General features: G+C 51.6%; 2 protein-coding genes across 9 annotated transcripts in view; one reads left to right on the top strand and one right to left on the bottom strand.

The window, feature by feature from the left end:
• Positions 1–8,299: 8,299 nt before the first annotated feature.
• LOC124092682 (proline-rich protein 2-like) lies at positions 8,300–10,846 on the bottom strand. The gene is made up of 2 exons (XM_046444496.1): positions 10,831–10,846; positions 8,300–8,964 (listed from the first exon to the last, which is right to left on the bottom strand). The coding sequence occupies exons 1-2, from the start codon at positions 10,844–10,846 to the stop codon at positions 8,300–8,302; spliced, it is 681 nt and encodes a 226-aa protein (XP_046300452.1).
• Nap1l4 (nucleosome assembly protein 1 like 4) overlaps positions 8,414–23,824 on the top strand; it is a 32,395-nt gene continuing 16,984 nt past the window's right edge. For 2 of the 8 annotated variants that reach the window (XM_046444886.2, XM_046444892.2), the window contains exons 1-6: positions 8,431–8,495; positions 16,932–16,961; positions 17,649–17,752; positions 20,417–20,516; positions 22,460–22,601; positions 22,733–22,819. In XM_046444886.2, the coding sequence (XP_046300842.1) occupies positions 16,948–16,961; positions 17,649–17,752; positions 20,417–20,516; positions 22,460–22,601; positions 22,733–22,819 (447 nt within the window). In that variant the 5' untranslated portion in view covers positions 8,431–8,495; positions 16,932–16,947. Of the gene's footprint in view, positions 8,519–16,931; positions 16,962–17,648; positions 17,753–20,416; positions 20,517–22,459; positions 22,602–22,732; positions 22,820–23,824 lie in introns of all 8 variants that reach the window. The other 6 variants (XM_046444883.1, XM_046444887.2, XM_046444889.2 and 3 more) reach the window with 6 other exon arrangements.

Here is a 23,824-nt window from a genome sequence, read left to right as displayed (position 1 = left end):
GCCCTGCCGCCCTCTCTGCCGCCGACCTCCACTCAGCTCCTGCTGGAGCTGGCAGCCGGGCCGCATGGTCAGCAGGTTGTGACTTCAGCGCTTGGTCAGTGGAGCCAGCGGAGGAATTTCCCCACATGCCAGCAGCCCGGCTAATCCCTGCTGTGTGGGTGCATTTGGAGGTATTTGAGTAGGAAAAAGACCGGCTCAGCCTGGCGGATCCCGCTGGGCCGCAGACAAAGACCGCTCAGTCTGCCTGTGCTCTGATGAACACGCACACTGCAGGTTTCCTAGAGCAGCAGGCCAGTGGCTGCGGGTGGGCCCCTGGCCAGCTGCCAGGCCTGCCACGGCTGACGCAGCCCGGGTCTGCAGGGCTGGCGGGCGAGATAAGAGTCTCCACACCGGGGGCGTGTCCTCCCCACCAGCTCCCCACAGGGTGCTCACTCCGGCTGAGGGTCTGCCCTCAGATGTGCCCAGCCGGCCTTGGTGGAGCGTTGTGCCAGGGGCAGAAGCCCCCCGTGCCTGTGAAGGCTGGTGTGGGCCAGCTCCGACTGGACCAAGGGCAGGCATTGGTGTGGGTAGGGGACCACACACTTGGGGGGTGTGGCAATGCCCAGTGGTGGACGTACCCTGTCCCTATGGTTTGGTTCTGCCTGTAGGAAGCTGCCCTGAAGGCCCCCACAAGTGTGAAATGTGGCAGCATGAGACTGTGTGAGGCTGGTGCAGCCCTGTCCCTGTAGGACCTTGGCCCAGAGCTGGCGGGCTGTCCTGTGCAGGCTGACTTTGTCGGTCTTTTGTGTGTGTGTGTGTATGTGTGATGCTGAGGATTAAGTCCAGGGCCTTGTGTGTGCAAGGCAAGCACTCTACCAACTGACCTATATCCCTAGCCCAAACTTTATTGGTATTTTATATTTAAAAGAAAAAATTCCCCCAGACAGCATTAAGCAGCCTGTCCCAGTTAGCTATTGCTACATAACAGACACCCCAGAACCTGGTGGCCGAGAACCATAGCCATCGACTACACTGGCCAGGGGCTTGGCAGGCAGTTCCTGGCAGTCAGGCAGCTCATCTGAGGTTCTCACCTGGCCCTGGGCTGGGGCTGCTGGGCACCTCTCATTGCTGTGCTCTCTCCCAGCGACTTTGGAGGCTGTGTCCAGAGAGAAGAGCTGGAGGGTCCCAACTCCAGAGGCCATGGCATCTTCCTAGTGGAGACCATCACAAAGAGCCATCCACGTCCCTGGGGAGGAGCAGGACAGGTTTTGAAGGAATCTGGGGGGGACCAGGAAACCACAGCAGCTATTTCCCAGTGTGCTGTCTGCCACTGTGGCCGGCTTGGTCCTGTGGTGGGCAGGGAACTTCATGGCAGGGAGCAAGTGGTGGAGCAGAGCCGCTCTCTGTGAAGGCCAGAAGCAGAGAGAGAGGAAGAGCAGGGCTCCCAGTCTCCCCTCAGGGTCAACCCCATAACCCTACCTCCTCCCAGTTGGACCCCCCCCCCCACCTCCCAACAGCACCATGGGCTGGAGACTAGGCCTTTACACCTGGGCCTTTGGAGGACATTCAGATCCAAACTATGGCTGCTGGAAACTGATCAGCATAGCTCAGAGACTGGCCTCTGCTAGTCACCTCCGTGGGGGCCTGCCCAGGCCAGGGGTGCACAGCAGTCCAGCGTGACATGGTAGTTCTGCCTCTAGTAACATTGGTATGGCGTTTCCAAACTCTATGTTGAGACAGAGCAAATAGCACTGATGTCAGCAACCAGGATTTTAATGTAAGAGATAAAATACAAACTTAAAAAAAACAAGTTAAGTCCCTGTGCTGTTCCGTATGAACTGGACAAAGCAATATGACCTGATTGACAGTGTGAGCCGCAGAGTGTCTCCTGGCTCTAGACGGGAAGGCGACTCCTTGGAGCAGTGAGTGCGCGGGCTCTGCGGGGCTCTAGATGCTGCCACCTCCTTCAGAATCCGCCAGTACAGACGTGGGAAGCCTGGACTCTTTGTGTCCAAAGAAGGACACTTCTAATGACTGATGGAGTCACAGCAAAAGAATATGGGCGAGCCAGTGGCATGTATGCTGGCTGGGTCTAGGAATCACACTAAGGGGAAAGCTCATCTCAGAGGTCATATGCCACCAATGTAGGTACTATTCTCAAACCTAGCTATGGGGGTGGTGGGGGTGGCTGCAGGGGACAGCAGGAGGTCACCTCAGTGGGACAGTGGTGTGTCCTTGTGGTGGCAGTTAGGCAGCTCTGCCCATGCGCTGGCCTCATGGGGAGCCACCCACTGCCAGCATGGGTGCCTGCTACTCACCTGGCATGCTCTGGCCCTGCACAGTGCGGCCTCGGGGCTCGCGGGACCCTGGCACTCGATCTACAGCTTCCCCAGGAGCTCCCCTTGGCATGTCTGGGACAGTTGGGGCAGTGGAGAGTGTGATAGCTGGAACCCAGGAGCCTCTGCTCTCCCTCAGAAACAGAGCCAAAGAGTACTGTCACTCCTGGAGCAGCTCTTGTGACAGCCCTTCCTCTACAAACCTGTTGTGCATAAGTGACCGCATCAGGCATTCTTCCTCCTTTCATGGGACTGTTTCAGGGTCACCAGATGGCCCAGCTAAAGGGAAGACTTGCCCAATGTTGCCCACTGGTAGAAGGGCGACCCTTTCTGGTCTTGATGGAGTTGCTGAGACGGCTGGAGAATTCCAGGGGCTGCATAACGCACCGTGGCAAAGTGTCCCCCCACAGGTGACTTGTGGGTTCTAGGGAGAAAGGCACAGTCACTTCACAGATGCCGAAGGGGCTGGGGTGTAGCTTGCCCGGCCTGCTCAAGGCCCGGGTTCCATCCCCAGCACCACAAAAAGAAAAGATCACATGAAGGAGACAACGTCCAGCCTGATGGAGAAACAGGCTCTTTGTGCCCTCACGTGCCTCCAGTGTCCTTCCCTGCAATGCCCTGTCATTTAGGCACCCCTCCCTCAGTGGCGGCACCCCCACGGATGGGAACAGAGATGCTGCCCACCACCACCACCGGCCCTGGCGACTTGGCGCAGCTAGCCAGATGCCGGTCTGCCTCCAGAGCTCAGTCCGCCTGAGGGACCACCTGCAAGGACAGGGAGTCCAGGAGCACAGCACAGGCCAGGTTCCCTGAGCTCCGGGTGGCAGGACCCAAGAGGAAAAGGGCTGCTGACGGCCACAGCTGGTGGCAGCACCTGGGAGGGCTGCTGGTGCAGAGCCAGAGCCACGGGGTGAGACCCTCCGTGCCCAGGAGCCCGGGGCCACCTTGGGAGTCTGATACCAGGGCTCCCCAGCCACCGCACTTAAGCAGCATCTGGGGGTTTTTACACCAAGACCCACCCCTCTCCTGCCCTCATGTCAGTGTTACAGCAGCAGGTGGCAGGGACGGAGCTCATGGGAGACTAGGGGACAAGGCAGGGGTGGCAGACTCCCTGGGTACCCACAGCTGGAGGACAGCTGAGATGGAGGGCCAGGCAGGAGCGTGGCTTAGTTCAGGAAGAACAGGGACCCTCCAGGTGAAAGGGACCTGGGCTGAGTGGGCAGTGGCTAGCCAGGCAGGCTTCTGTCCCCCGAGTCCAGCATGACTGGGCTCTAAGCAAGGGCCTTGTTCTAGCACCACCAGAGCCTGGAGCCTGAGGGCTCAGGAGCAGAAGTGAGCATGCCCCGACTCCAGCGTCTCCAGGAAGGACCAGGGACTTCAGGGAGACGGGCTGGTTCCCATGTTCTGGGTGTTGGGTTTGAAGTGGAAAACCTGCTCAGCCGGCTCCTGAGATCTTCAGACACGGGTCCAAAATGCCCGGACCACACTGTCCTCTGGGGCCAGAGCAGCGGCCACTGTGGGTGTCTGGCCCCTGTGGATGGCAGAGCAGGGGCTCTCAGTGAGGGTGGTCAGCAAGAGGCCTGTCCCCTCCCACAGCAGTGGGTCAGGCCTCAATCTCAGCCTAGCAGCTCTGAGCATTCAATATGGAATGTCCAGAAATTTGCAGCCCCACTGAGGCAAAGGGTTCACCCCACAGGGGCATGTCCCCTGAGAATGGCCACTGACACAAGAGAAGCACCAGATTCTCAGGGCATTGTACTGAGTTGAATAGGGTCCCCATGTTCATGTTCATGTTCATCCTGGACCTGCAGATGTGACCTTTTTTGAAATAGGGTCTGCACGTGTGATTAGATGGGTGAAGATAAGGTCATCTTAGAGTTGGGGGCCCTAAATCCAGTGTGACTGGCTCTGTGTAAGAGGGGCACACAGGCTGTGGTCCTGCCTGGATCCTTGGGAGGAGCCCAGCCTTGCTGAGGCCTGGATTGCGACTCCCAGCCCCCAGAGCTGAGAGAAGGGACCACTGTGGCTTCAAGCCCCCTGGTTTGTGATACTTTGCAGCAGCCACAGGAAATAGACACCAGTCTCATAAGTCACTATTCCCTGTAGCAGAGAAACGACTTAGTGCTTTATGGAAATAAATCCACCCAAGAGCCAAATGAGATACGGAAAGGGCCTGGAAAACGCGGGCACAGGGAAAGGCACATCAAGAGCACCGTGAGCTGTCCTCGCCCCCATCCGATGGCGACAATGAAAGACAAAACACAACAGGCGCAGTTGAGGATGTAGAGAAAAGGGAGCCCTGGCACAGTGCTGCTGGGGACATCGTGGGAGCAGCACGGAGGGCCCTCGAACACGGAAACAGAACTGTGCGGGACCGCTGTCCCGCTCCCCAGAACCACCAGAGCTGACGTTGGCACGTTGAAGACACCGCATGTGCAGGCCCTGCGCAGCGCCCTCTGCGGCCATCCATAAGGAGTCCTCCTGGGTGTGAGTGCAAAAGCGTCACGGAAGAGCGCTCAGCCACAGAGAGCGTCCTGCCATGTGCCACGAAACCAAGGGAACCAGAGAACCTGAGCACAGTGACACACGCCAGGCACAGGGACAAGTGCTCCGTGCTCACTTCCGCAGAAGCTAAAGCAGGGTCCCAAAGCAGCCAGTGAGGCAGTGGCCACAGAGCCCGGGCAGGGTGGGGGAGGGTGGCTGGAGAGAGGAGGCACACGGGCTCCGGGTGCAGCTGGGCAGGAGGACTGACTTCTAAAGTGCCATGGCACAGCACAGCGGAGGAACTGGCTGGCGGCAACGGAGCACTTCCCGACAGCTGGCACAGAGAGGGTCTTCACGCTCCCGCACACAGAACTGGTGGTGGGCACGCCAGTGACCCCGACCTGATCAGTACACATTGCCCCCCCCCCGGCATGGAAATGCCACTGGACCCCATCAACACCCATTATTACTGTGTGTCTATTAAAAATATGCCAGGTGCGGTGGTGCACGCCTGTAATCCCAGCGGCTCAGGAGGCTGAGGCAGGAGGGTCGCAAGTTCAAAGCCAGCCTCAACATAAACCGAGTCACTAAGCAACTTGGCAAGACCCTGTCTGTAAATAAAATACAAAATAGGGCTGGGGATGTGGTTCAGTGGTCGAGTGCCTCTGAGTTCAATCCCTGGTGCCCACTAAATAGATAAATGAAGAAATGAAACATAGAGGTGGTGCAGTGGCACCCACCTGTAACTCCAGTGGCTGGGAAGCTGAGGCAGGAGGATCATGAGATATTCGAAGCCAGCCTCAGCAACTTAGCAAGGCCCTAAGCAACTCAGCAAGACTGTCTCTAAATAAAATATAAAAAAGGGCTGGGGATGTGGCTCAGTGTTTAAGTGCCCCTGGGTTCAATCCCCAGTACCAAAAAAATAAAAATACTTATCAAAAATTCATCCAAGACTAAAATGGAGAACAGATCATGCAGTCACTGTGCAGGCAAGTAATGATTGTTACCTAATTTCAGAACAGACGGCATTTTCCAGGTTGCAAACAACCCCCTTCACGGGGTCACTCCCATTTCTGCTGGGGGTCCCAGACCCACCATGCACCGACCTGAGAGAATGCAAGAGGAACGGGCCCCCTGGGCCACCTACACGTTGCCCACAATTCCCTAGTTGCAGCCTCACCCAGGTATCACCTGCCCCTCCCCCAATCCCTGTCATACGGGGGACACCTCCCTTGTGGGCTCCCCCACACTATCTGTAGGGACATGAGCCACCCTGAGCTATCTACAGGTCCCAGAACACAGTATGCAGCTGGCCGGGCAGGCTCCACACGCCAAGCCCAGCTGGTCACTCCGTAGGTCCTCAGCTCTCAGCCCCATCAGCCTTACCCCTGGAAGCCTGCTGACACTGCTCTTTTCTAGTGGTGGGGACAAGTGAAGGACGCAGGCAGCAGTGCCTGATGGAAATAAAAGGGAGGTGGCACTGGGTGGGAGCAAAGCCTCTCAGAGGGGGTGGCCATCCTCAATACCCAAGTGACTGGAGGGTGCTGATAAGGGAAGATGTGAGCAGAAAGAACGTGTGACATTCATGGCCTGCTTTTCAAACCCACGGGGCCCACCTGGAGGGTGCACATCTCCAGGCACGGGCAGGTGTATTCCTGGGTCCAACGTCCCAGCCCCAGGCAGACCCAAGAGCCAGTCTTTTAGCCCCTCAGAGCTTCGGGTTCAGCCCTGGGCTCAGCAAGCAGCTGCTCCCAGCTGCCACACATGTTCACTGTGAGCCCGGGGCCTGTGTAGGACTAGATGCACCCCAAAGCTCAGGGCAGGCTGAGCCTGGGGGTCTGCTTCCTCTCCCGTCCCAAAGGTGTCCTACTACCCGAGTGAAGGGGTGGTAAGGACAGCAGAGGCCGCATCAAGCTGGCTGCTCACTCAGTGCCTGTGCCCGTGTGAAGCAGGTACGACACTTCAGAGACGGGAGACGGGCAGGGCACTTGCCAGGGTCACCCAGCTAGAATCTGTACAGCAGGAATCCCTGCCCTTTAACCCTTGCTACCTTCTACACAGCCCAGTGGCAGGGGTGACCGGCACAGTGCCCCCCCCCTTGTGATGGGGGGCTGCATGGTGGCTTCCCAAGGCTACATTCAAGTCATAGGTCTTGGCTTGTGACATTTGGCAGTAGGTTCTTTGTAGGTGTGAACACTGAGATGGAATCCCTAGGGTACATCTTGATTGGTGACTGGCATCCTCATAAAGAAGAGACACGGGGAGGCCATATGAAGACGGAGGAGTTGGGAGTGGCAGGGTTACAATCAAGGATGCCTGGAGCCACCAGGAGTTTCCAGGGGGCAAGGAAGGTCCCTCACCCAGTGTCCCCGTGGGAGCACAGCTGCGTCACACCTTGATTTCAGCTTCCTGACCTCCAGAACCAGAGGTCTGACATGCCTGTTTCATTCACCCAGTTTGTGGTACTTTCTTGTGGTGGCCAGAGGAAACCAGTGACCACATCACAGAAGTGACGCTGGGGAAAGAACCACCACCCCCACCACCCCCACCACCCATCCCGCCTCCATCAGGCCTCCCAAGGGTTCAGCTGGGAGGCTCCCCCACCTGGTGCCTCCCACACCAACCCCCACATCCAGGCAGGGCCAGAACCAATGAAGGCAGGTGCACCTGAGACCGTGGAGTAGGGGAGACACACTGGAGCAGGCTCCAGGTTCTTTTCCTTCGTGGTCGGTCTGTGCTTCCTTTCCCGCTGTCGACAAGAGCACTGCATGGTCATTATGGAAAAGTGGGACGGCAGTTAAGGCGCACTAAGGAATCCAGGTGGCACTCAGGCCCAGGCCCGGGTGGACACCCAGCTCCTGCAGGGGGCTCGCCTTGCTTTTCCGGCCCCGAGGGGCTTTGCAGCAACCCGTGCCCTTCACCCCTCTGCCAGGAGTCTGCAGATGGTTTTAAAATCTCCCCGTCCTCCACTATAAACTCGTTAGCACAGTGAAAACCCGGTGCGGGGGGTAGGATTTATGTGTGTGTACGTGTGTAGTTTCAGAAGCACCATCACCCAAAGAAAAGGGAAGTTTTGTTTTGTTACCAGGGATTGAAACCAGGGGCGCTTAATCACTGGGACACATCCCCAGTCCTTTTTATTTTTTGAGACAGGGTCTCGTTAAGTTGGTGAGACTGGCCTCAAACTTTCGTTCCTCCTGCCTCAGCCTCCGGAACCGCTGGGTTGACAAGCGTGCGCCATCGCGCCAGGAGAAATGGAAGTTTTGAAGAGCCGCTAGGGAAGTATTACAGACCTGGGGACACAGCCGAGCATCGCCACGCACTTGGGCGCGGACGCTGCTGCGGCTGAGCTGGAAAACAGCCTACAGCCGCGCGGCCGCCAGCCGCCACGTGCTGAGTGGCGGCGGGAGAGCGCACAGGACGCGGGGCTACCCGACGTCACACACCCGATTTGCATACGGCTCGCGGGCCTGAGCGCTGCGCGGAGCCCCTGCCTCTCATCACCCCCTGATTGGTCCCCGCGCGCGGCGCCGAGGCCCAGTTGACTTGCGCTGCGTTCGCCCAATCGTAGCCCGCCTTGCTCGCTGAGGGCGGAGCCAGGCGGCGCGGCCAACCGGAGGCGGCGTTGTTGGCGGCCACGGCGGCGCAGCCCGGAGCGAGCGAAGGCACGGCCGCCACTGCCGCAGGAGGCGCGAGGTGCGGGCGCGCGGCGTCTGCGGGTAACGGCGGGCGGCCGGGCGGCCGGGAGGTCGGGGTGGCGGCGGAGCTCGGGGCGACGGGCGGAGGGCGGGCGGCGGCGGGGCGGACGGCGTCCCGCGCTCCTCCCCGCGGCGCCCGCCGCCCCGCCCGGTGAAGGTCAGCCGCGCTTTGTTCGCGCCGCGGCCGCCGCCCGCGCGCACGTGCGGCCCGCGCCCCCCGCCGGCGCCGCGCAGGCTCGGGCGGCGCGGGGCTGGGCTTCCGGGGCCGGGCGGCGGGCCGGGGCCGGGGCGGGGCGCGCTCTGGCCGCCCGAGCCGTCCGTGGGTCCGGGCCGGGCGGCGCGAGCGGCGGCCCCACCTCTGCGCCTGCCCGGCGGCTCCCGTGGCCGGGTGCGTGCGCTGCCGCGGCGGCCCGAGCGCGCGCGGAGCCCGGCCTCCTGCAGCGGCTGTGCTGGGGCGGCCGGGTCGCCTGGCCCGGTGAACCCGCCGCGTCACGGTTTGCGAGTGCCCCCTACCTGAAACGCTGGGGCCAGAGGTGTTGCTGCGGGTCTTGGAGTTTTTCCGATTTTGGAATATTTGCACGGATTTGCCAGAAGAGCTTCCCTAATCTGGAAGTCCAGAATCCGACATAGTGCTGGGGGGTGGGGGGGGCCAAGCCTGCAGATTTTTGGTCCGCAAAGCTGTTGTAAAGATAATTGTTTATGAGAGAGATCAATCTATAGATTAGGTAGGTATAAGAATTATAACCTTCCCAAATTTCCACAGGGACACTTTCGCCTGAATTTCAAGGCCTCTACTCACCGTGTGATTTTATGCACGCTTTACTGCTGTCTCAGATAACTTATTAGGCAGTCTGTTTTTTCCCCAGTCTGAGCAGTGTCATTGGTTCAGAATGTCTGCTGTTGTCTGTGTCCATATATCATTGCATCTAAAAACCAGTTTTTTTCATTTTGTTGTATTAGAATCCTGTATTTTTCAGAAAGAATGTGGAATAGTAATTGGAGGAATTGGCCGAATTCTTAACAGTAGCCAGTTTTATCATTTTCAGGTTTGATAAACTTGGTCAACTGAATTCTAAGAAAGAATGCATACGTTTTACTTATTTTGTTACAGTCACTGCACGTTGTACAGATTGGTGTATTCCCTGTGATACTTCTATACATCCATCCATTGTGCATTCATTCTGCACATCCACTGATCTACTCTCTCCCACCCCCAGCACCCTTCCCACTCCCTAAAAATCCCTCTTAATATTTTTCTGTCCCACTTCTCTTGCTCTTCCCCATTTCTAGTGACACTCTTCCGTTCCATACTTGTGTAGGTTGACTTGTTGGTTAAGAATACGTAGGTTCTGAGATGTTTCCCTCCCACCTTACAAGACATCATGGCTTTGTGACTTGGCCAGTTAGACAGTGAGCTAGAGGAGTTTACCTGTGTGAAGCATTTCATACTTCTATAGAGACTTAAGTTCTTTGAGATGGGATTGTTTGCCACTTTACAGTCTGAGTTTGTAGGTGAATCCCAAACTTTATTTCCACTAAGCTGGACATGGTGGTGCATGCCTGTGTCCTCAGCTACTCAGGAGGCTGAGGTGGGAGGATAGCTTGAGCCCACAAGTTTGAGATCTGCCTGGGCAACATAGCGAGAGCCTTTACTCCAAGGGGGAAAAAATCCATTAGCTTACCAGGGTTTTTATTTTTAGTAGCCTAGGATTGAAATCTTACATCTTCTTTTGAGCAGTTGATGGTCTAGCATTAGGAGGAGGTAATCTCAAATATGAATGTGTGAGCACAGTGGAGTTCAGAGGGGCTTGTTTTTTTTTTGGTTGTTTGCAATTTAAAACCTGTTTTGATAAGTTTATGTTGTGCTTCCAAAAATTTTGCCAAAGAATTCCAAGGCCGGCAGGCTTGGTGGCACATGCAGCAGGCCTGTAGTCCCAGTGACTCTGGAAGCTGAGGCAGGAGGATCACAAGTTTGAGACTGGTCTGGGCAATTTAGTGAGACCCTGTCTTTAAACAAAACCAAAGGCTGGAGGTGTAGCTCAGTGGTAAAGTGCCCCTCATTCAGTCCTCAGGACTACACTCCCTATGGCCTCGGATCATCAGCTATGTGAAGTGGGAAGATTGGGTGTTGCTGGGATCCAGTCATTCCAGTTAGGACCTTGAGCTTGCTGAGAGTTTGCTAGCCAAGGAATCCTTGCTTTTTGTTTAAGACAAGTGTGTTTTAGGCACCCAGAATAGAAGGCCCATCTTAGTTTGACTCTTGTACCACTGCAGTGATAGGAAGTAGCTGATGTGGAATGGCAGGAAACTGTTCTCTTCCGGTCTCTGCTTACTTTGCATGGGCCTCATGATTGTTAGCAAATTGGGAGCCTCCCTGAATGAGTCAGGGGGTTTGTCTTTGGGGGGCATATGTAATAAGTGGGAGACCCTTATTGATGGGTAGCTAGTGGAGAAATTTTTGTGTATGTGGTGCTGAGGCTCAAACCCAGTGCCTCACAATTTAAGCAAGCGCTCTACCACTAACCCCAGACCTGTTAGGACGTTTTTAAGAAAAAGTTTGGGATGGCATAGATTTGTTCTCACCTGACAGTTGTTTTCTACCCTGCCTGCTTCAGGGAAAGTCCTGTTGCTTTTGCTCTGTCTGTAGTTAAATTTTAAATTTTTTGAGTGTTTAGTAAAAGGAGGGACATTACAGCTTTGTACTATTGTAACTACAAAAAAATCACTGTGAATTTTACTCTTCATCTTGACTGCTCTATGTAGCCTTAAATTCTTAATCTGTGTAAAATGTACTCTGCCACCTCTTCAAATGTGCTTTCCTCCCATGTCCAGAGGGAAAAGAAAAGCCTATTCAAAAACAAGGTGAGATAGTTTCTGTTTAATAGTTGCAGGAGAAAGATAGTTCTGTACCTTCTGTTCAAGTTTTATAAGTATATACTTACGTTAGTACTTGTTTACTCAGTTATTCTGAGGTGGCTTTCAGTGATTTGTATCTACTTTTTTTTTTTTTTTTTGGTGCCAAGGATTGAACTGAGGAGCACTCAACCACTGAGCCATATCCCCACCCCTATTTTGTACTTTATTTAGAGACGGGGTCTCATTGAGTTTCTTAGCACCTTGCAGTTGCTGGGGCTGTCTTTGAACTCTGGATCCTCCTGTCTCAGCCTTCCAAGCCTCTGGGATTACAGGTGTGCACCACTGCGCCTGGCTGTGTCTTCTTATGTATTTGTTTTCTCATGAGTACCAAGCACAGTTCTAGGTATTGGGGTCTCCACTGAATAACACAGGATCTAAGACCCTGCTCTCATGTCTGCAGTGGGAGACAGACAAGCAAGTTACATGGTTGGAGGTGCTTTTGAGAAAAAGATAAGAGTGGAGTCTTGGGTGGTTGTAATTTGAAATAGGATGGAGAGGAAATGGCTTACTGACAAGAATGCCAAGATCTTTTAAGTACTGGATTGAGAAAACTTTTGAACATCAGATTCTCATGAATTGCCAAGAAACACATAGAAAAAGGAGTGTAGCACGGAAGACCATGCCTCAGTAAAAGTGGAGTGTTTGGTGGTTATTTCAGTAGATCTTGTAAGCAGGTATGACCACGGGAATGTCTGTTCTGTGTCCTGAGAAAGGTGCTTGGGACAGGCTGAAGTTTGAATGGGGTCTCTGGTGCCATGCTGTATGCTGGTAATAGGCAGCTGTCACTTAACAGCAGTGGATTTATTAGACAGCAATTTCCTGGCCATCTCATGCCAGATCCTGTGCTGGGCCCTGGAACTACTGCATTGAGCAGGATAGTGTCCCTGCCTTCATGGAATTTGTTCTTTGATGGGATGACAAATGTACTGCTTAGTCATTATTTCTAACACTATAATAAAAAGTTTCATCCTTTTCAAGAACAATAGTGATCCTATACCCATCACTTAGCTTCAACAATACCCTACTTGCCAGTCTTGGTTTACCTGTAACGTGTGTCTGGTTGGTTGGTTGACTTTGCAGTACTGGGGATTGAACCCAGGGCACCATAATGCTAGACAAGTGCTCTACCACCAGTTACACCCCCAGCATTATTATTTTTTATTCTGGGACAGACTTCTTAGTTGCCCAGATGATCTGGAACTTGTGATGCTCCTGAGTAGCTGAGATTACAGGCATGTGCCACCTTGCTCAGCTGTATCTGTGAATTGAAAAAAAAAATTATCTTATTATTCACTACCACATATGTGTGTCAGAAGATAAGGGAGGTATGTATAAATTAGATAATTAAATGCAGTTGGATTTAGTTTCAGCATAATTTCAAGAGCACCTGTGTGCGTTAGGATCTGACTCTCCCTCCCCCATTTTGTTAATGAAGGGTATATTGGTTTGCATTCTCCCATAGTTTGGAAATTTACACAGATTACCTGGCTGTTTAATTACTTGTTAACTTGTCTGCTGACATATTTAACTAACAACCTGGTTGACTTAAGATGCTAGGGAATGGTGATGGCTTGGGAAAGGAGCTGTGGACCGGGGCAATGAAATGAGATCTGGACTGCTGGGGCTCACGCACTGACCAGGCTTGTAGGTAGGTGTTGGGATGTCCTGTGGGGGGTCCTGATTCTTTCTTGGCATGGATGGTTCCTCTGTCCCTCCAACATAGTCCTAAGCTACAGTATGAGCCAGTGCTCTTGGAGAGTTGGACCTGAACCAAGGCTGGTCACACTCTCCAGGATCAGTAGGTGGCCTGCCACCCTCAGCTTCACCTGCGCCACTTCATGCTCTAGGGTTAATTTAACCACTGTTGCTGATTGATCAGTTAGTTATCTAGCGGGCAGGCACTGGGAACCTTTGAATCTCTTTGGTGATAGGTAGTAACTGTTCAGACTGAGGTTTTGTGAAGTGTGACCACACTCTAAGGCTCATGCCTTTGTCTTTCAAAGGAACCCAATGTGAAATTACATTGTTATTCTGGCTATCGACTGTTTTCAGGTAAAAATTACAGTTCAGTGTTGTATAGTTTTCTGTAAAAGTTCAAATGTTTTCCTGTGAAAACTTTATGTTGAGATAAAAGGAAATTAATTCATAAGTAGTAGTGTTGCAGGAGGGGGTACGGCTGAGTAAAAAAAGATCACTGTGGTGTTTTGATCCGTAAAAGCAGACTGTTGGCCCTGGGAGGGAACAGCCGCATTCTTTTGAAAATCTGTTCTGCCTGCTGTCCCTTCCGCAATCTAACTTGATTGCTTTATTTTCTTTTTGATTGGCAAATAAATATGATGTTTTGAAATTGGTACCGAATGTGGAATGGTTATAACAAAATAATTCCTGGTGATGAAACCGAAGTGAAGTCCAGCTTCTTTATAAATGTCATTGTCCTCCTATGTCAAGGGAGCAGTGTTTAGTCACTTGATTTGGTGGTCCCACAGCAGACAGCGGGTGAAACAGTCCGTGTGTGTGGGGGGGGGCATAAATGCAGAGGCAGAGGCCCAGGGCCCGGGGTGCCGCCTCTCGCCCGTGATTGCTGCAGCTGAGTGTAGAGGAAGGCTGCAGCTGGGGAGTGGGGAGGGAGGGAGGGGACGCAGAGCCACACTGCTCGCTCCTTGGGTCTGCTTTGTCCTAGGCCTCGAGTTCTGGGTCAGTTTGTTGGTTTTTAGTCATTCAGAATTATTTTCCTTTCCATCGTTTAAGTGCATTGGCCTGTTTTTCTGTCCTTGATGTGGCACTTTGTTGCTGTTGAGAGGGAAGCGTGTCAGGCTTTGCAAGCCTTTTCATGATGTTGCCAAGTACAATGGTAAAGGTGCGAGTTGGTGGAGTCTGACAGGCTGGAGGGGGGCCTTCCCGTGTCTGCTGGAGTGTCTGTGTATCCTGTGTACCTCTTGGGCACGCATCCTGGTACTAGCTGGTGAACAGGGTAGAAAAGGAATGTTCTCACCTTTCTAGACACAGTGAACTTCTTGGGAAGTTCTTAGCAGAACAGCAGGAATCCGACTGACCCTGATTGAAGCTCAAATGTGAATTGGTTAGGTTAGCCAATTGTAGCCCAGGTGAATTGTTTAGCATTCGTAGGGAGGGATGGAAGGATCTAGTTTGGAGTCCTAGATCCACATCGTGCCAGCCTGTGACCTTGGGCTAGGCCTTTTGTCTTTTCCAGCCTCGGCTTCCTCACTTAAACTGAGGGGGTCCCTCCTTGGTAGAGCTGATGTGAGTGTAGAACGCTTGAAGTGCCTGGAACAGCAGCCCTTCCCTGGTCCACGCCTGTTGGAAATGGAAGGCGTGGCCTTACTGGGCAGCATTGCTGGGTTAGCGAAGAGGCGTCTGTTCATGAAAAAGGCAGTGGTCGGTGCTTCCAGGACAGCAGGCTCCCTTTGGCAGTTAGTGTAATTGAGGGAGGGGGCCGCTGGGTGCATGTTAGGCATGGTGGCCCGAGTGTAAGTGGTGTCAGTGTGTAGGCAGCTTGGCGGAGTCAGGATCCCTTCATACTCTGACCCAGAAATACTACCACAGCAATTCTGTTATTGCCGTATAAATTAAGAATAACTGTGGTGGAGAGCCTATTACACAAAGATGCTCACAGGGACCATTACCAAAAGTATGTCATGGGGCTGGGGTTGTGCTCAGTGATAGAGCGCTTGCCTAGCATGTGTGAGGCCTAGGTTCCATCTCCAGTATAGCTCTGTGTGTGTGTGTGTGTGTGTGTGTGTGTAAAATCTCATAGAAAAACTTCAGTATGTAACAACTGGCAAATGGTGTATTCACTCAGATGTTTGGCATCAAACGCAATTATGAAGGTTGGTCTGTGTCACTCCTTGCATGTATAATGTGAGAAAAGGTGAACTGTCACCTTGGGAATCTTGTGATTGCAGCAGGTCCAGCAGAGGAGCATGCACTGAGAATAGAAGGGTGAGGTTCGCCTGGCTAGAGGGTAGGAGTTGGGTTCCCATGTGGAATGAACTGGAGCTCTGCACAAGGCCAGGGGGCCCATAAAGGGTGTTCCAGTCACACTGAGGTGGGGCTAGACCTGGCTACTGCTGTGGTGACGGTGTGGTGTGACCAGCCACCCTAGGGTTTATTGCATTTTTTTTCTTATTAGTTTACCTAAATAAATAATTTTTTAAAAAACAATATAATCTATAGTGTTTTTATATGTTTTTGTTCAAACAGTAAAAACCTAATTTAAAAGTGCAGTTGAGTTAAATGCAAAATAGTTGTAGGTCATATATTCTAATTGGAGCTGTTTGTCATGAATACAGAAGTTTCTTGCTGCTCTCTTTTCCAAAAGCTTGTGAGTGAGTGGTTTGGCTTTCTGTGCATCCTGGGAAGGAGATGGGCCAGGTTTCAGCTGGAGCAGTTCAGGCACGCAGGGTCCCCTCCATCATGCTTGAGGAGCTTTGTTCAGGTTTAGTCTACATTCAGGGCCCTTTCAGGCAGTGCATTTATATATTGGCTTGAACTTGTGACAATTGGGCTTTGCAGCTTTTTCAATATCAAGTTCTTCTATTTAAGAAAGCACCTTATGACCCATCTTTTAATATTCATGGGTAAAACGTTGTTCAGTTCTTCCATCTAGAGATGATCATATTAAACATCCTATGAAAGTGAGATTCTGAGTGTGTTTTTTGTTATTTTTGTTTTGCTTGTGGTGTTGGAATGGAACTCAGGGCCTCGAGCAGGCTAGGCAGTACATAATGTTACCTAGCAGGGCATCTTCAGTGTAGAAGTCAGAGGTGCAGAACTAGCAGATGAAATTAGAACATCGTGCTGTGCATTAATTTGAGAGCTAGTGTAAACACCAGCGGATGCTTTGAATTGGTCTGAAATAACTGGACTAGCATTATTATATTGTCATGGTGTGTTCACTCAGACGTTCCTGTTGTAAATTAGGATTAATTGTTCTTATCAAGAAGCTTGGTCTTTTTAGTGCCAGTAAGAGACATTTTATGAGTAAAATTTTCATATAATACACATTTTTTTTTCCTAGTACTGGGAATTGAACCAGGGGTGCTTAACCACTGAGCTACATCCCTAGCCCTTTAAAGTTGTTTTTTTTTTTTTTTTTTTTAATTTTGAGACAAGGTCTTGTTGAGTTGCTTAGAGCCTCAGTTGCTGAGTCTGACTCTGAACTTGTGATCCATGTGCCACTGTACCTGTTGAAATGCGCTTTTTTTTTTCCTTCCCCGCAGTGCTGGAGATTGAACTCAGGGCCTTGCACATGCTAGGCAAGTGCTCTACCACTGAGCCACATCCCCAGCCCTGAAGTGCATGTCTTAAGTACACAGTTAAATGAGTTTTAGCAAATGAGTGAACCCAAATAACATAGCCAGACCTGGAATATTAACTTCACTCCTAGAAAGTCCCCCTGGCCCTCATAGTGCATCTCCATCCCATAAACAGTGTGGAAGAGCACACTGAACAGATGTTTTTGTTTGTGAGTGTAATTGTGACTCTCTTTGATTTGTAGGAATAAGAGCATTCAGATGGCAGATAACAGGTAAGCCTGAATGGACTTTGTTCATCAGAATTTAAAGCAAGGTCAGTGAGCAAGAGCCAGGGTGGGTGTCATTCAGTTCTAGAAAAACATGTGAATGCACTCACTCTGTAGCTCTTTTGCTTCTCATGGATCCGAGCAGGTGAAGAAACGCCTCAGACAGTGGTCAAGGGAGAGGTTGTAGGTTGCTCAGGGTGGGTTTGGGCTGTGTGTTTCTGCCTTGCTTGAGGAAGGCATGTCCGTGAAGGGTCTTAGCTCTCTTCCCGTGGAGCTGCATTGTTTTAGAGAGTCTGCTGGCTTTCAGAGCACTGAGGGGACTGTGTCCCACACGGGCAGGGCTGCTCTGCTGGGTGGCATGAGCAGAGGCCAGACAGGACAAAGTTGGTAGGGTTGGTGGGTTTTGAGGGCTGGGAGCAGATTTTTAAGGGAAGAAACAACAACTAAGAAGCCCGAGTGAGGGCTGCAAGTTGGAACTCTGTGGGTGGGAGAAGGGTGCTGAGTGGTGGGCGTTTCCTTCAGGACAGGTAAGTCCCTGGGGTGACGGGACCCAGCGCATTCCCTGTCGTGTTCCCTGGTTCTGTGGCTGCAAACACTGCCTAATGTGTTGGAAAAAATGGGAGGAAAACTTATTCCTGTGGTTTGTTTTTGCAACTTTCTTGATGGTAATACTTTTTAAACACACTGTTTCAGTTTTTCAGATGGTGTGCCTCCAGATTCAGGGGAAGCTGCTAAGAATGCAGGTGGCCCAGGTCAGTCAGCTGCACCTGAAACGCAGTTGGAGGGCTCACCTGCAGGTGGGCAATTTCTTCCTCTGGAATATGTACTGTACTAACACCAGTGTGGGGTTTCAGTCTTGGAAGGGTTAGAAACATCAGTACGAGATGAAGATCTGTACCTGGTTTAGAAGTGACCATGCAATAGGAAATTCAGACTCTACACAAGTAAACCATAGCACAGCGCCCTCTGCTTACCTGCCCTCACTTAGGTGGGCTTCAGATACACATCCGTACCCTGCCTTTCCTTACCCTGCTTATTGTGAAGCAAATTCCATGTGTCATTGTATCCATAACTTCACAGGTGTGATAACTTTCCCCATTAAAAAATCTTACATATCCAGATCTACCTTTCACTGTCCAAAAGCAAGTTGTGGATATCTCCTGTTTTCCTAGTAATTTAATGTAATTCCTAAAATCTGGAATGTACTCTTAGAGACATGGTGCTATTACCACACCAAGAAGCTCAGCGCCCACCCAGTGCCATCATCCGGGGTCTGTGGCATATGTGTTTTCCTGTACTTCCAGCAGTTGCTCTTGCCCCACACCATGTCTGGGACCTGCTGGAGAGTCACATTGGCACTGGGTTGCATCTCTGCTCTGGCATCGCCTCCCTGTGGCTGGCACCCAGCATGCTCTGGCCCACACTTGTCCTGTAGCGTGCCCCATCTGGTTCTGTCCTGATGAGGTCCAGGGTGAGCCTGTTGACGAGAGCCACCCAGAGATGACGTGGTGCAGTACATCAGGTCAGGAGCCATGTGGTGCCAGCCTGGCCTCTGCTGGGGACCCTGTTGGCTTCTGTTATCGTGGTCCTTAGACCTTGTCTGTACTCACCGCTCCTCCTGATCGTCACGCCCACTGACGGTCTTGCTGGATTGGAATGACTAGAGGCTGTCAAAGGGTGCTTTTCCTGTCCTGCTCCTGCACACCGTGGACGGAAGAGCTCCCTTCCCTGTACTGAGCTGTCGGCTCAGGGTGCTGTCATGTGCTGCCCTTCCCTTGGTATGAGGTGGTCCTGTCTAGCCAGTGGGTCTCTTCCAGCTGTCCTCTTAAAGTCCCCTGCGTTTTGAAGCACCTCTGGTCTTGCAGCACAATGTGATGTTCCATTTTACCTTGAGCTTTCCTTGTCCCCCCAGACCAGGAATCACCATTTATCCAAGGAGCCCAGTTCTTTTAGTGGGGAAAGATAACCTAGAAACCAGAAAATATATATTCAGAGTCGTTGTTTCTAGTCCATTTCAGATGACACATCTAGAGATGTGTTTTTTTTTTTTTTGAATACTTTTTTAGTTGTAGTTGGACACAGTACCTGTATTTTATTTATTTATATGTGGTGCTGTGGATCAAACCCAGGGCCTTACACGTGCTAGGCAAACGCTCTACCACTGAGCCACAGCCCCAGCCCCAGGAGATGTGTTTTTATATGTGTGCAGTGCTTGGCAGATTATGCATGTACCTGCAGTTTTCTGTATGAAAAATTACATTAAGTACAATGTTTCATGTTAGTGGTTGCATTAAAATGGAGTGGTGACACACCTGCAATCCCAGCAGCTTGGAAGGCTGAGACGAGTTTGAGGTCAGCCTCAGAAACATAGGAAGACCCTAAGCAATTCAGTAAGACCCTGTCTCAAAGTGAAAAACAAACAGGGCTGGGGATGTGGCTGAGTGGTTCAGTGCCCCTGGGTTTTTGCCCCTTGATAACAACTAAATATTTAAATAGAGTAGTTGGTTGGTGTGTTTGACTTGCCCGCGTTCCATGAGTGCTCCCAAGTGTATACCTCCTCAAGTACAGGAGGGGTTTCTTTATTGTTTTAAGAGGAAAATTATTCACCAAGTCCTTCAGTCTGATGCCATGAGCCCGATATTAATCCCACTCTGTGGTCAGAGCTGAGTGAAGGACACTTTCCACCCTGTGGGTGTCGTTTTATTCTGGGAATTTGGGTTTGTGAATACCAATGGTGCAGTGTGGGACTGTGGGAGATGTCAGGGAGCAGGGTGGTGGGCAGTGTTCTGTGGAGGGTAGGGGTGAGAGCAGAAGGGCGGCGGGGGGGGAGCAGCAGAGCAGAGGACGCTGGCAGGCACAGTGTCTAGACACAGGTCACACTCTTTTCCTCAGCTAGGTTAGCAAAGCACACGTGGTTGGGTCCTGTTTTATTTGTGTTACATTCCTGGTCTTGGCTTCTGGACACCACTGTGGGACTTGGGGAGGCTGCCAGGTAGCCAGAGATAGACTGAGCTTGACAATCGTGAGGGTGCAGCATATCTACAGCAAAGAATCAGACACCTCAGGGCATCCCTGAGCACACAAAGAATATTGTGTGCTCCTAAAATAAAGTTTAACTAGCTGGGCATAGTGGTGCATCCGTAATCCCAGCAATTCTAGAGGCTGAGGCAGGAGGATCACAAATTTGGGGTCATCATGAGCAACTTAGCAAGACCCCGTCTTAAAACGAAACAAGAGTTGGGTGCAGCTGAGTAGTAGAGCATCTACCTGGCATGAGCAAGGCCCTAGCACTGCCAAGGAAAAGCCTGACTTTTCAGAATGTGTTTTTAGGAAGTCACTTGCTATGTTTAGAAATTAGTAGCTTCGCAAAACTAAGTCGATCTGCGTAGGTGCTTTCTGTCCTTGGCTGTTCTGTGTGGGTGTGTTTTAAAAACTTTTGGTCTTTTTCTGACTCTTGATAGAAAAGCTCACAGATCAGGTGATGCAGAACCCACAAGTCCTGGCAGCTCTGCAGGAGCGACTTGACAGTGTCTCTCACACTCCTTCCAGCTACATCGAAACGTAAGTACGCTACTGGTAAGACTTCAAGCCACAGGATGGAGTTGAAAAGACCTTTTCCACTGCTTCAGAATGGGGATAAGATTGCAAACCTGGCCTAGAAGAGCCAGGTCCAAAGAAGGGTGTCCTACCCTGTGGTTGGACACTCATGGGTGCAGGTGGAGTTGTCTGCTAGGAAGTGCGCAGTGCCACCCTGTGGCGGTGTGGAGAACTTCAACCATCGCTGGCAGCAGAATGTTGTCTGGCTTCCCCCACCAAGCCTGTGGCTGCTTGTGTTGCACAGTGTGAGTGATAAGAAGCCCTCCCTGTCTGCCTTCTGCAAGCAGTGAGCCTCCCATCAGGCCAGGGTTTGACCCCACAGGATGTCCCATCCTGTGTATCAGTTCCTATTTAGGGTTCATTGATGCCCCCAGGGCTGTAATAGAGGGGACACTGGGGTTTGCTTTGTCCATTTGGAGGGTTCTCTGGGGATTACCTGGTGGGTAAGGCTTGGTTTGGTTTGGGTTGATCTGGCTTGGTTTTTGATAGGGTATTGAACCAAGAGCCTCATGGGTAGTGGTCAAGGTTTTCCCAGGGTGTTTCTTAGAGACAGAATTGGAGATAGACCTGAGTGGGTATGACTGTGGAAACTGAGCAAGCAGGTGTCTTTCATTCCCTGACAGGAGTTGCAGGCTTGGGGACAAGGTTCTCTGGGCACAGAATTGGTTCCACACTGGCCTGGTGCATGAGGATGCGAATGTGCTTCCTCCAGTGCTGGCTGACACTGGAAGACCGGGTTCGGGAACCGCTCTGTTCCTCTCGATTGTGACTAAGCACTTTTCTTTAAATAAATGATTGTCCTGGGTCCAGAAAAAGCTTTAATTAATTTATAGGACTACTTCATACAAACGTAAAACAAGCAAACAACAGCAACAAAAAAGGACATAGAACAAAACAGGCAAAAAGCTCTTCCTTAGGGCATTATATCCACCTAAAACTAAAAAAATAAATATTAAAGTTCTTTCTTAGTTAGTCTGGTTGAAAGAAGAGCTTGCCCTGTTGGTGAGTTCACAAGGACCTGCATGTGGTACCAGATAGTTCTGGACAGCATGACCTAGGCCATTCTGAGTCCTGATCAGCTCCTCTTATGCCAGTTTTCTGTTTGTTTTGGGTTTTGTTTAGAAGTCCTTCATGCGGCTGGCCCAGGGGCTCTACCACTGAGCCACATCCCCGGCCCTATTTTGTATTTTATTTATTTAGATATAGGGTCTCACTGAGTAGCTTAGCACCTTGCCATTGCTGAGTCTGGCTTTGAACCCATGATCCTCCCATCTTTGGTTATTTCCTCCCAAGCCTCTGGGATTACAGGCATGTGCCACCACACCTGGCCCTTTTTATTTTGAGACTCACTGAGGGTCTTACTGAGTTGTTAAGGGCCTCGCTACATTGCGAGGGCTGACCTCAAGCTTCAGTCCTCCTGGCTCAGCCCCGGGGGTAGCTGGGATTAAAGGTGTGCACCACCACGCCCAGTTTGTTAGTTGTCACAATAGTGATGTTCCCTGCACTGTGCTGGGTGAATATCTGGTTATTTCCTTAGGATGAGTTCTTAGTGGTATGATTATTGCATCAGTGAACATGTCCAGAGTTCCCATCAGCCCCTAAGAAAGATGAGTCTGCAGGCTTTCGTGCCCTCGGCCTCCTCAATCCTAGGGGTGGTGTTGTGTTAACCACTAATTTTGCTAAGGAAAACTTCTTCCAGATGTACATGTTTGGGGTTTTTTCCATGAGGTCGAACCTTCCTGTGGGACAGTTTTCTTTTGTGAATTATCTGTTCCGCTTCTTCTCTCTTGGCCATTGTGTGCTTCTCTTAATGGCTTTGGGAGCTCTTGTCGGTAGCAGGGGGTGAGTTCCATGCCTAGCGAGGTTGCTGTGCTGAGGCTGAGGAGGCTCCCCACTCCCTCTCTTAGCTTGCCCAGGGCCGTCAAGAGGAGAATCAATGCGCTGAAGCAGCTCCAGGTGAGGTGTGCACACATAGAGGCCAAGTTCTACGAGGAGGTGCATGACCTGGAGAGGAAGTACGCAGCCCTGTACCAGCCTCTGTTCGACAAGGTGGGCAGCGCTGGGGGGCGGCCTCTGCCTGGGGCCTGGGGTCCCCCGTCTGGGAGACGTGGTGCAGACATTCTTCTGGCTCTGGAGTTTCCGAGTTGCCTCAGGTTCTAAGGGGTTTTGTATTCACACAGAGGAGAGAATTCATCACTGGTGATGTGGAGCCGACAGACGCAGAGTCAGAGTGGCACAGTGAAAATGAAGAGGACGACAAGTTGGCTGTAAGGTTCTGGGAAAAAAATGAGTGGGTGGACTATGTGTTCTGTAAGAAACAACGTTTCCATGGGCTTTTTTTTTTTTTTTTTTTTAGTTATAGGTGGACAAATATCTTTATATTATTTTTATGTGGTGCTGAGGATTGAACCCAGTGCCTCATGCATGCTAGGCGAGCACTCTACCTCTGAGCCACAACCCCAGCCCCTGATTTGGTGGTTTTAAATCAGCAGTAAAGCTTTTTCCAGAGAAAAGCGCTCCTAGCAACAGGTGCTTCTTCCCCCTCAGGTTGGGCACTTGGGTCCCTGTGGCGAGGGAGGCACAGCTCCTTTTGGTGTGTCTGAGGCACTGTGTTGGAATAAAGGATTGGGTGAGCCAGGAGCAGTCACACCCCAGTGAAGGTCATGGTCCAGAGAAAGCGGGGGTCAGCAGGGGTGCCACACACCTGTGTTCCTAGTCACTGGAAAGCTAACGGTGTGGGGGGGAGACCTCGTGGAATACCCGCCGCCAAGTGTAGTGCAACATGACAGTGTTTTCCTTTTGTGGTGCTGGTGGTGGGACCCAGACACCCTGCCCCTGGGCCACACCCCATGCACATCAGCCTCATTTCACATTCACAACGCAAGTAGGTTTATCTTATAGCATTATGCTTTTTTAAAATGTGTGTTAGTTTTGGTAGCCATCTATAGTTTGGTCTTTTGGAAATGGGCAGGGCCTGGCCTGGTTGGAACTCTGACTATGGGTGAGAGTCCGTTCCTTACAACCCAGGACACCCTGCCTTTGCCAGCTGGGAAGCCCTGCGAGGCTGTTCTGAGCTAACCAGCCCTATGACCAGGAACCTCCCTCCGTGTTCCTTTTCCCTGGGGCCATGTTGTTCCAAGACCCCCATCCACGCTGCCAGGTGCCTCTGGTCACCACCCCGATGTTTGCCTAGTACTTGCTTATCCACATGTGTAGCTGGGCAGTTTCTCTACGCTAAAGGTACTGCTGCATGCAGCAAAGGTTTGTTTTTC

Source organism: Marmota monax, unplaced genomic scaffold (genome assembly GCF_021218885.2).
Source record: "Marmota monax isolate L192 unplaced genomic scaffold, Marmota_monax_Labrador192_F-V1.1 WCK01_AAM20220418_F8-fsc00038, whole genome shotgun sequence".
NCBI lineage: Eukaryota > Metazoa > Chordata > Mammalia > Rodentia > Sciuridae > Marmota > Marmota monax.
Note: the sequence above shows the minus strand (reverse complement) of the source record. Positions and strands in the feature narration are given on the sequence as shown.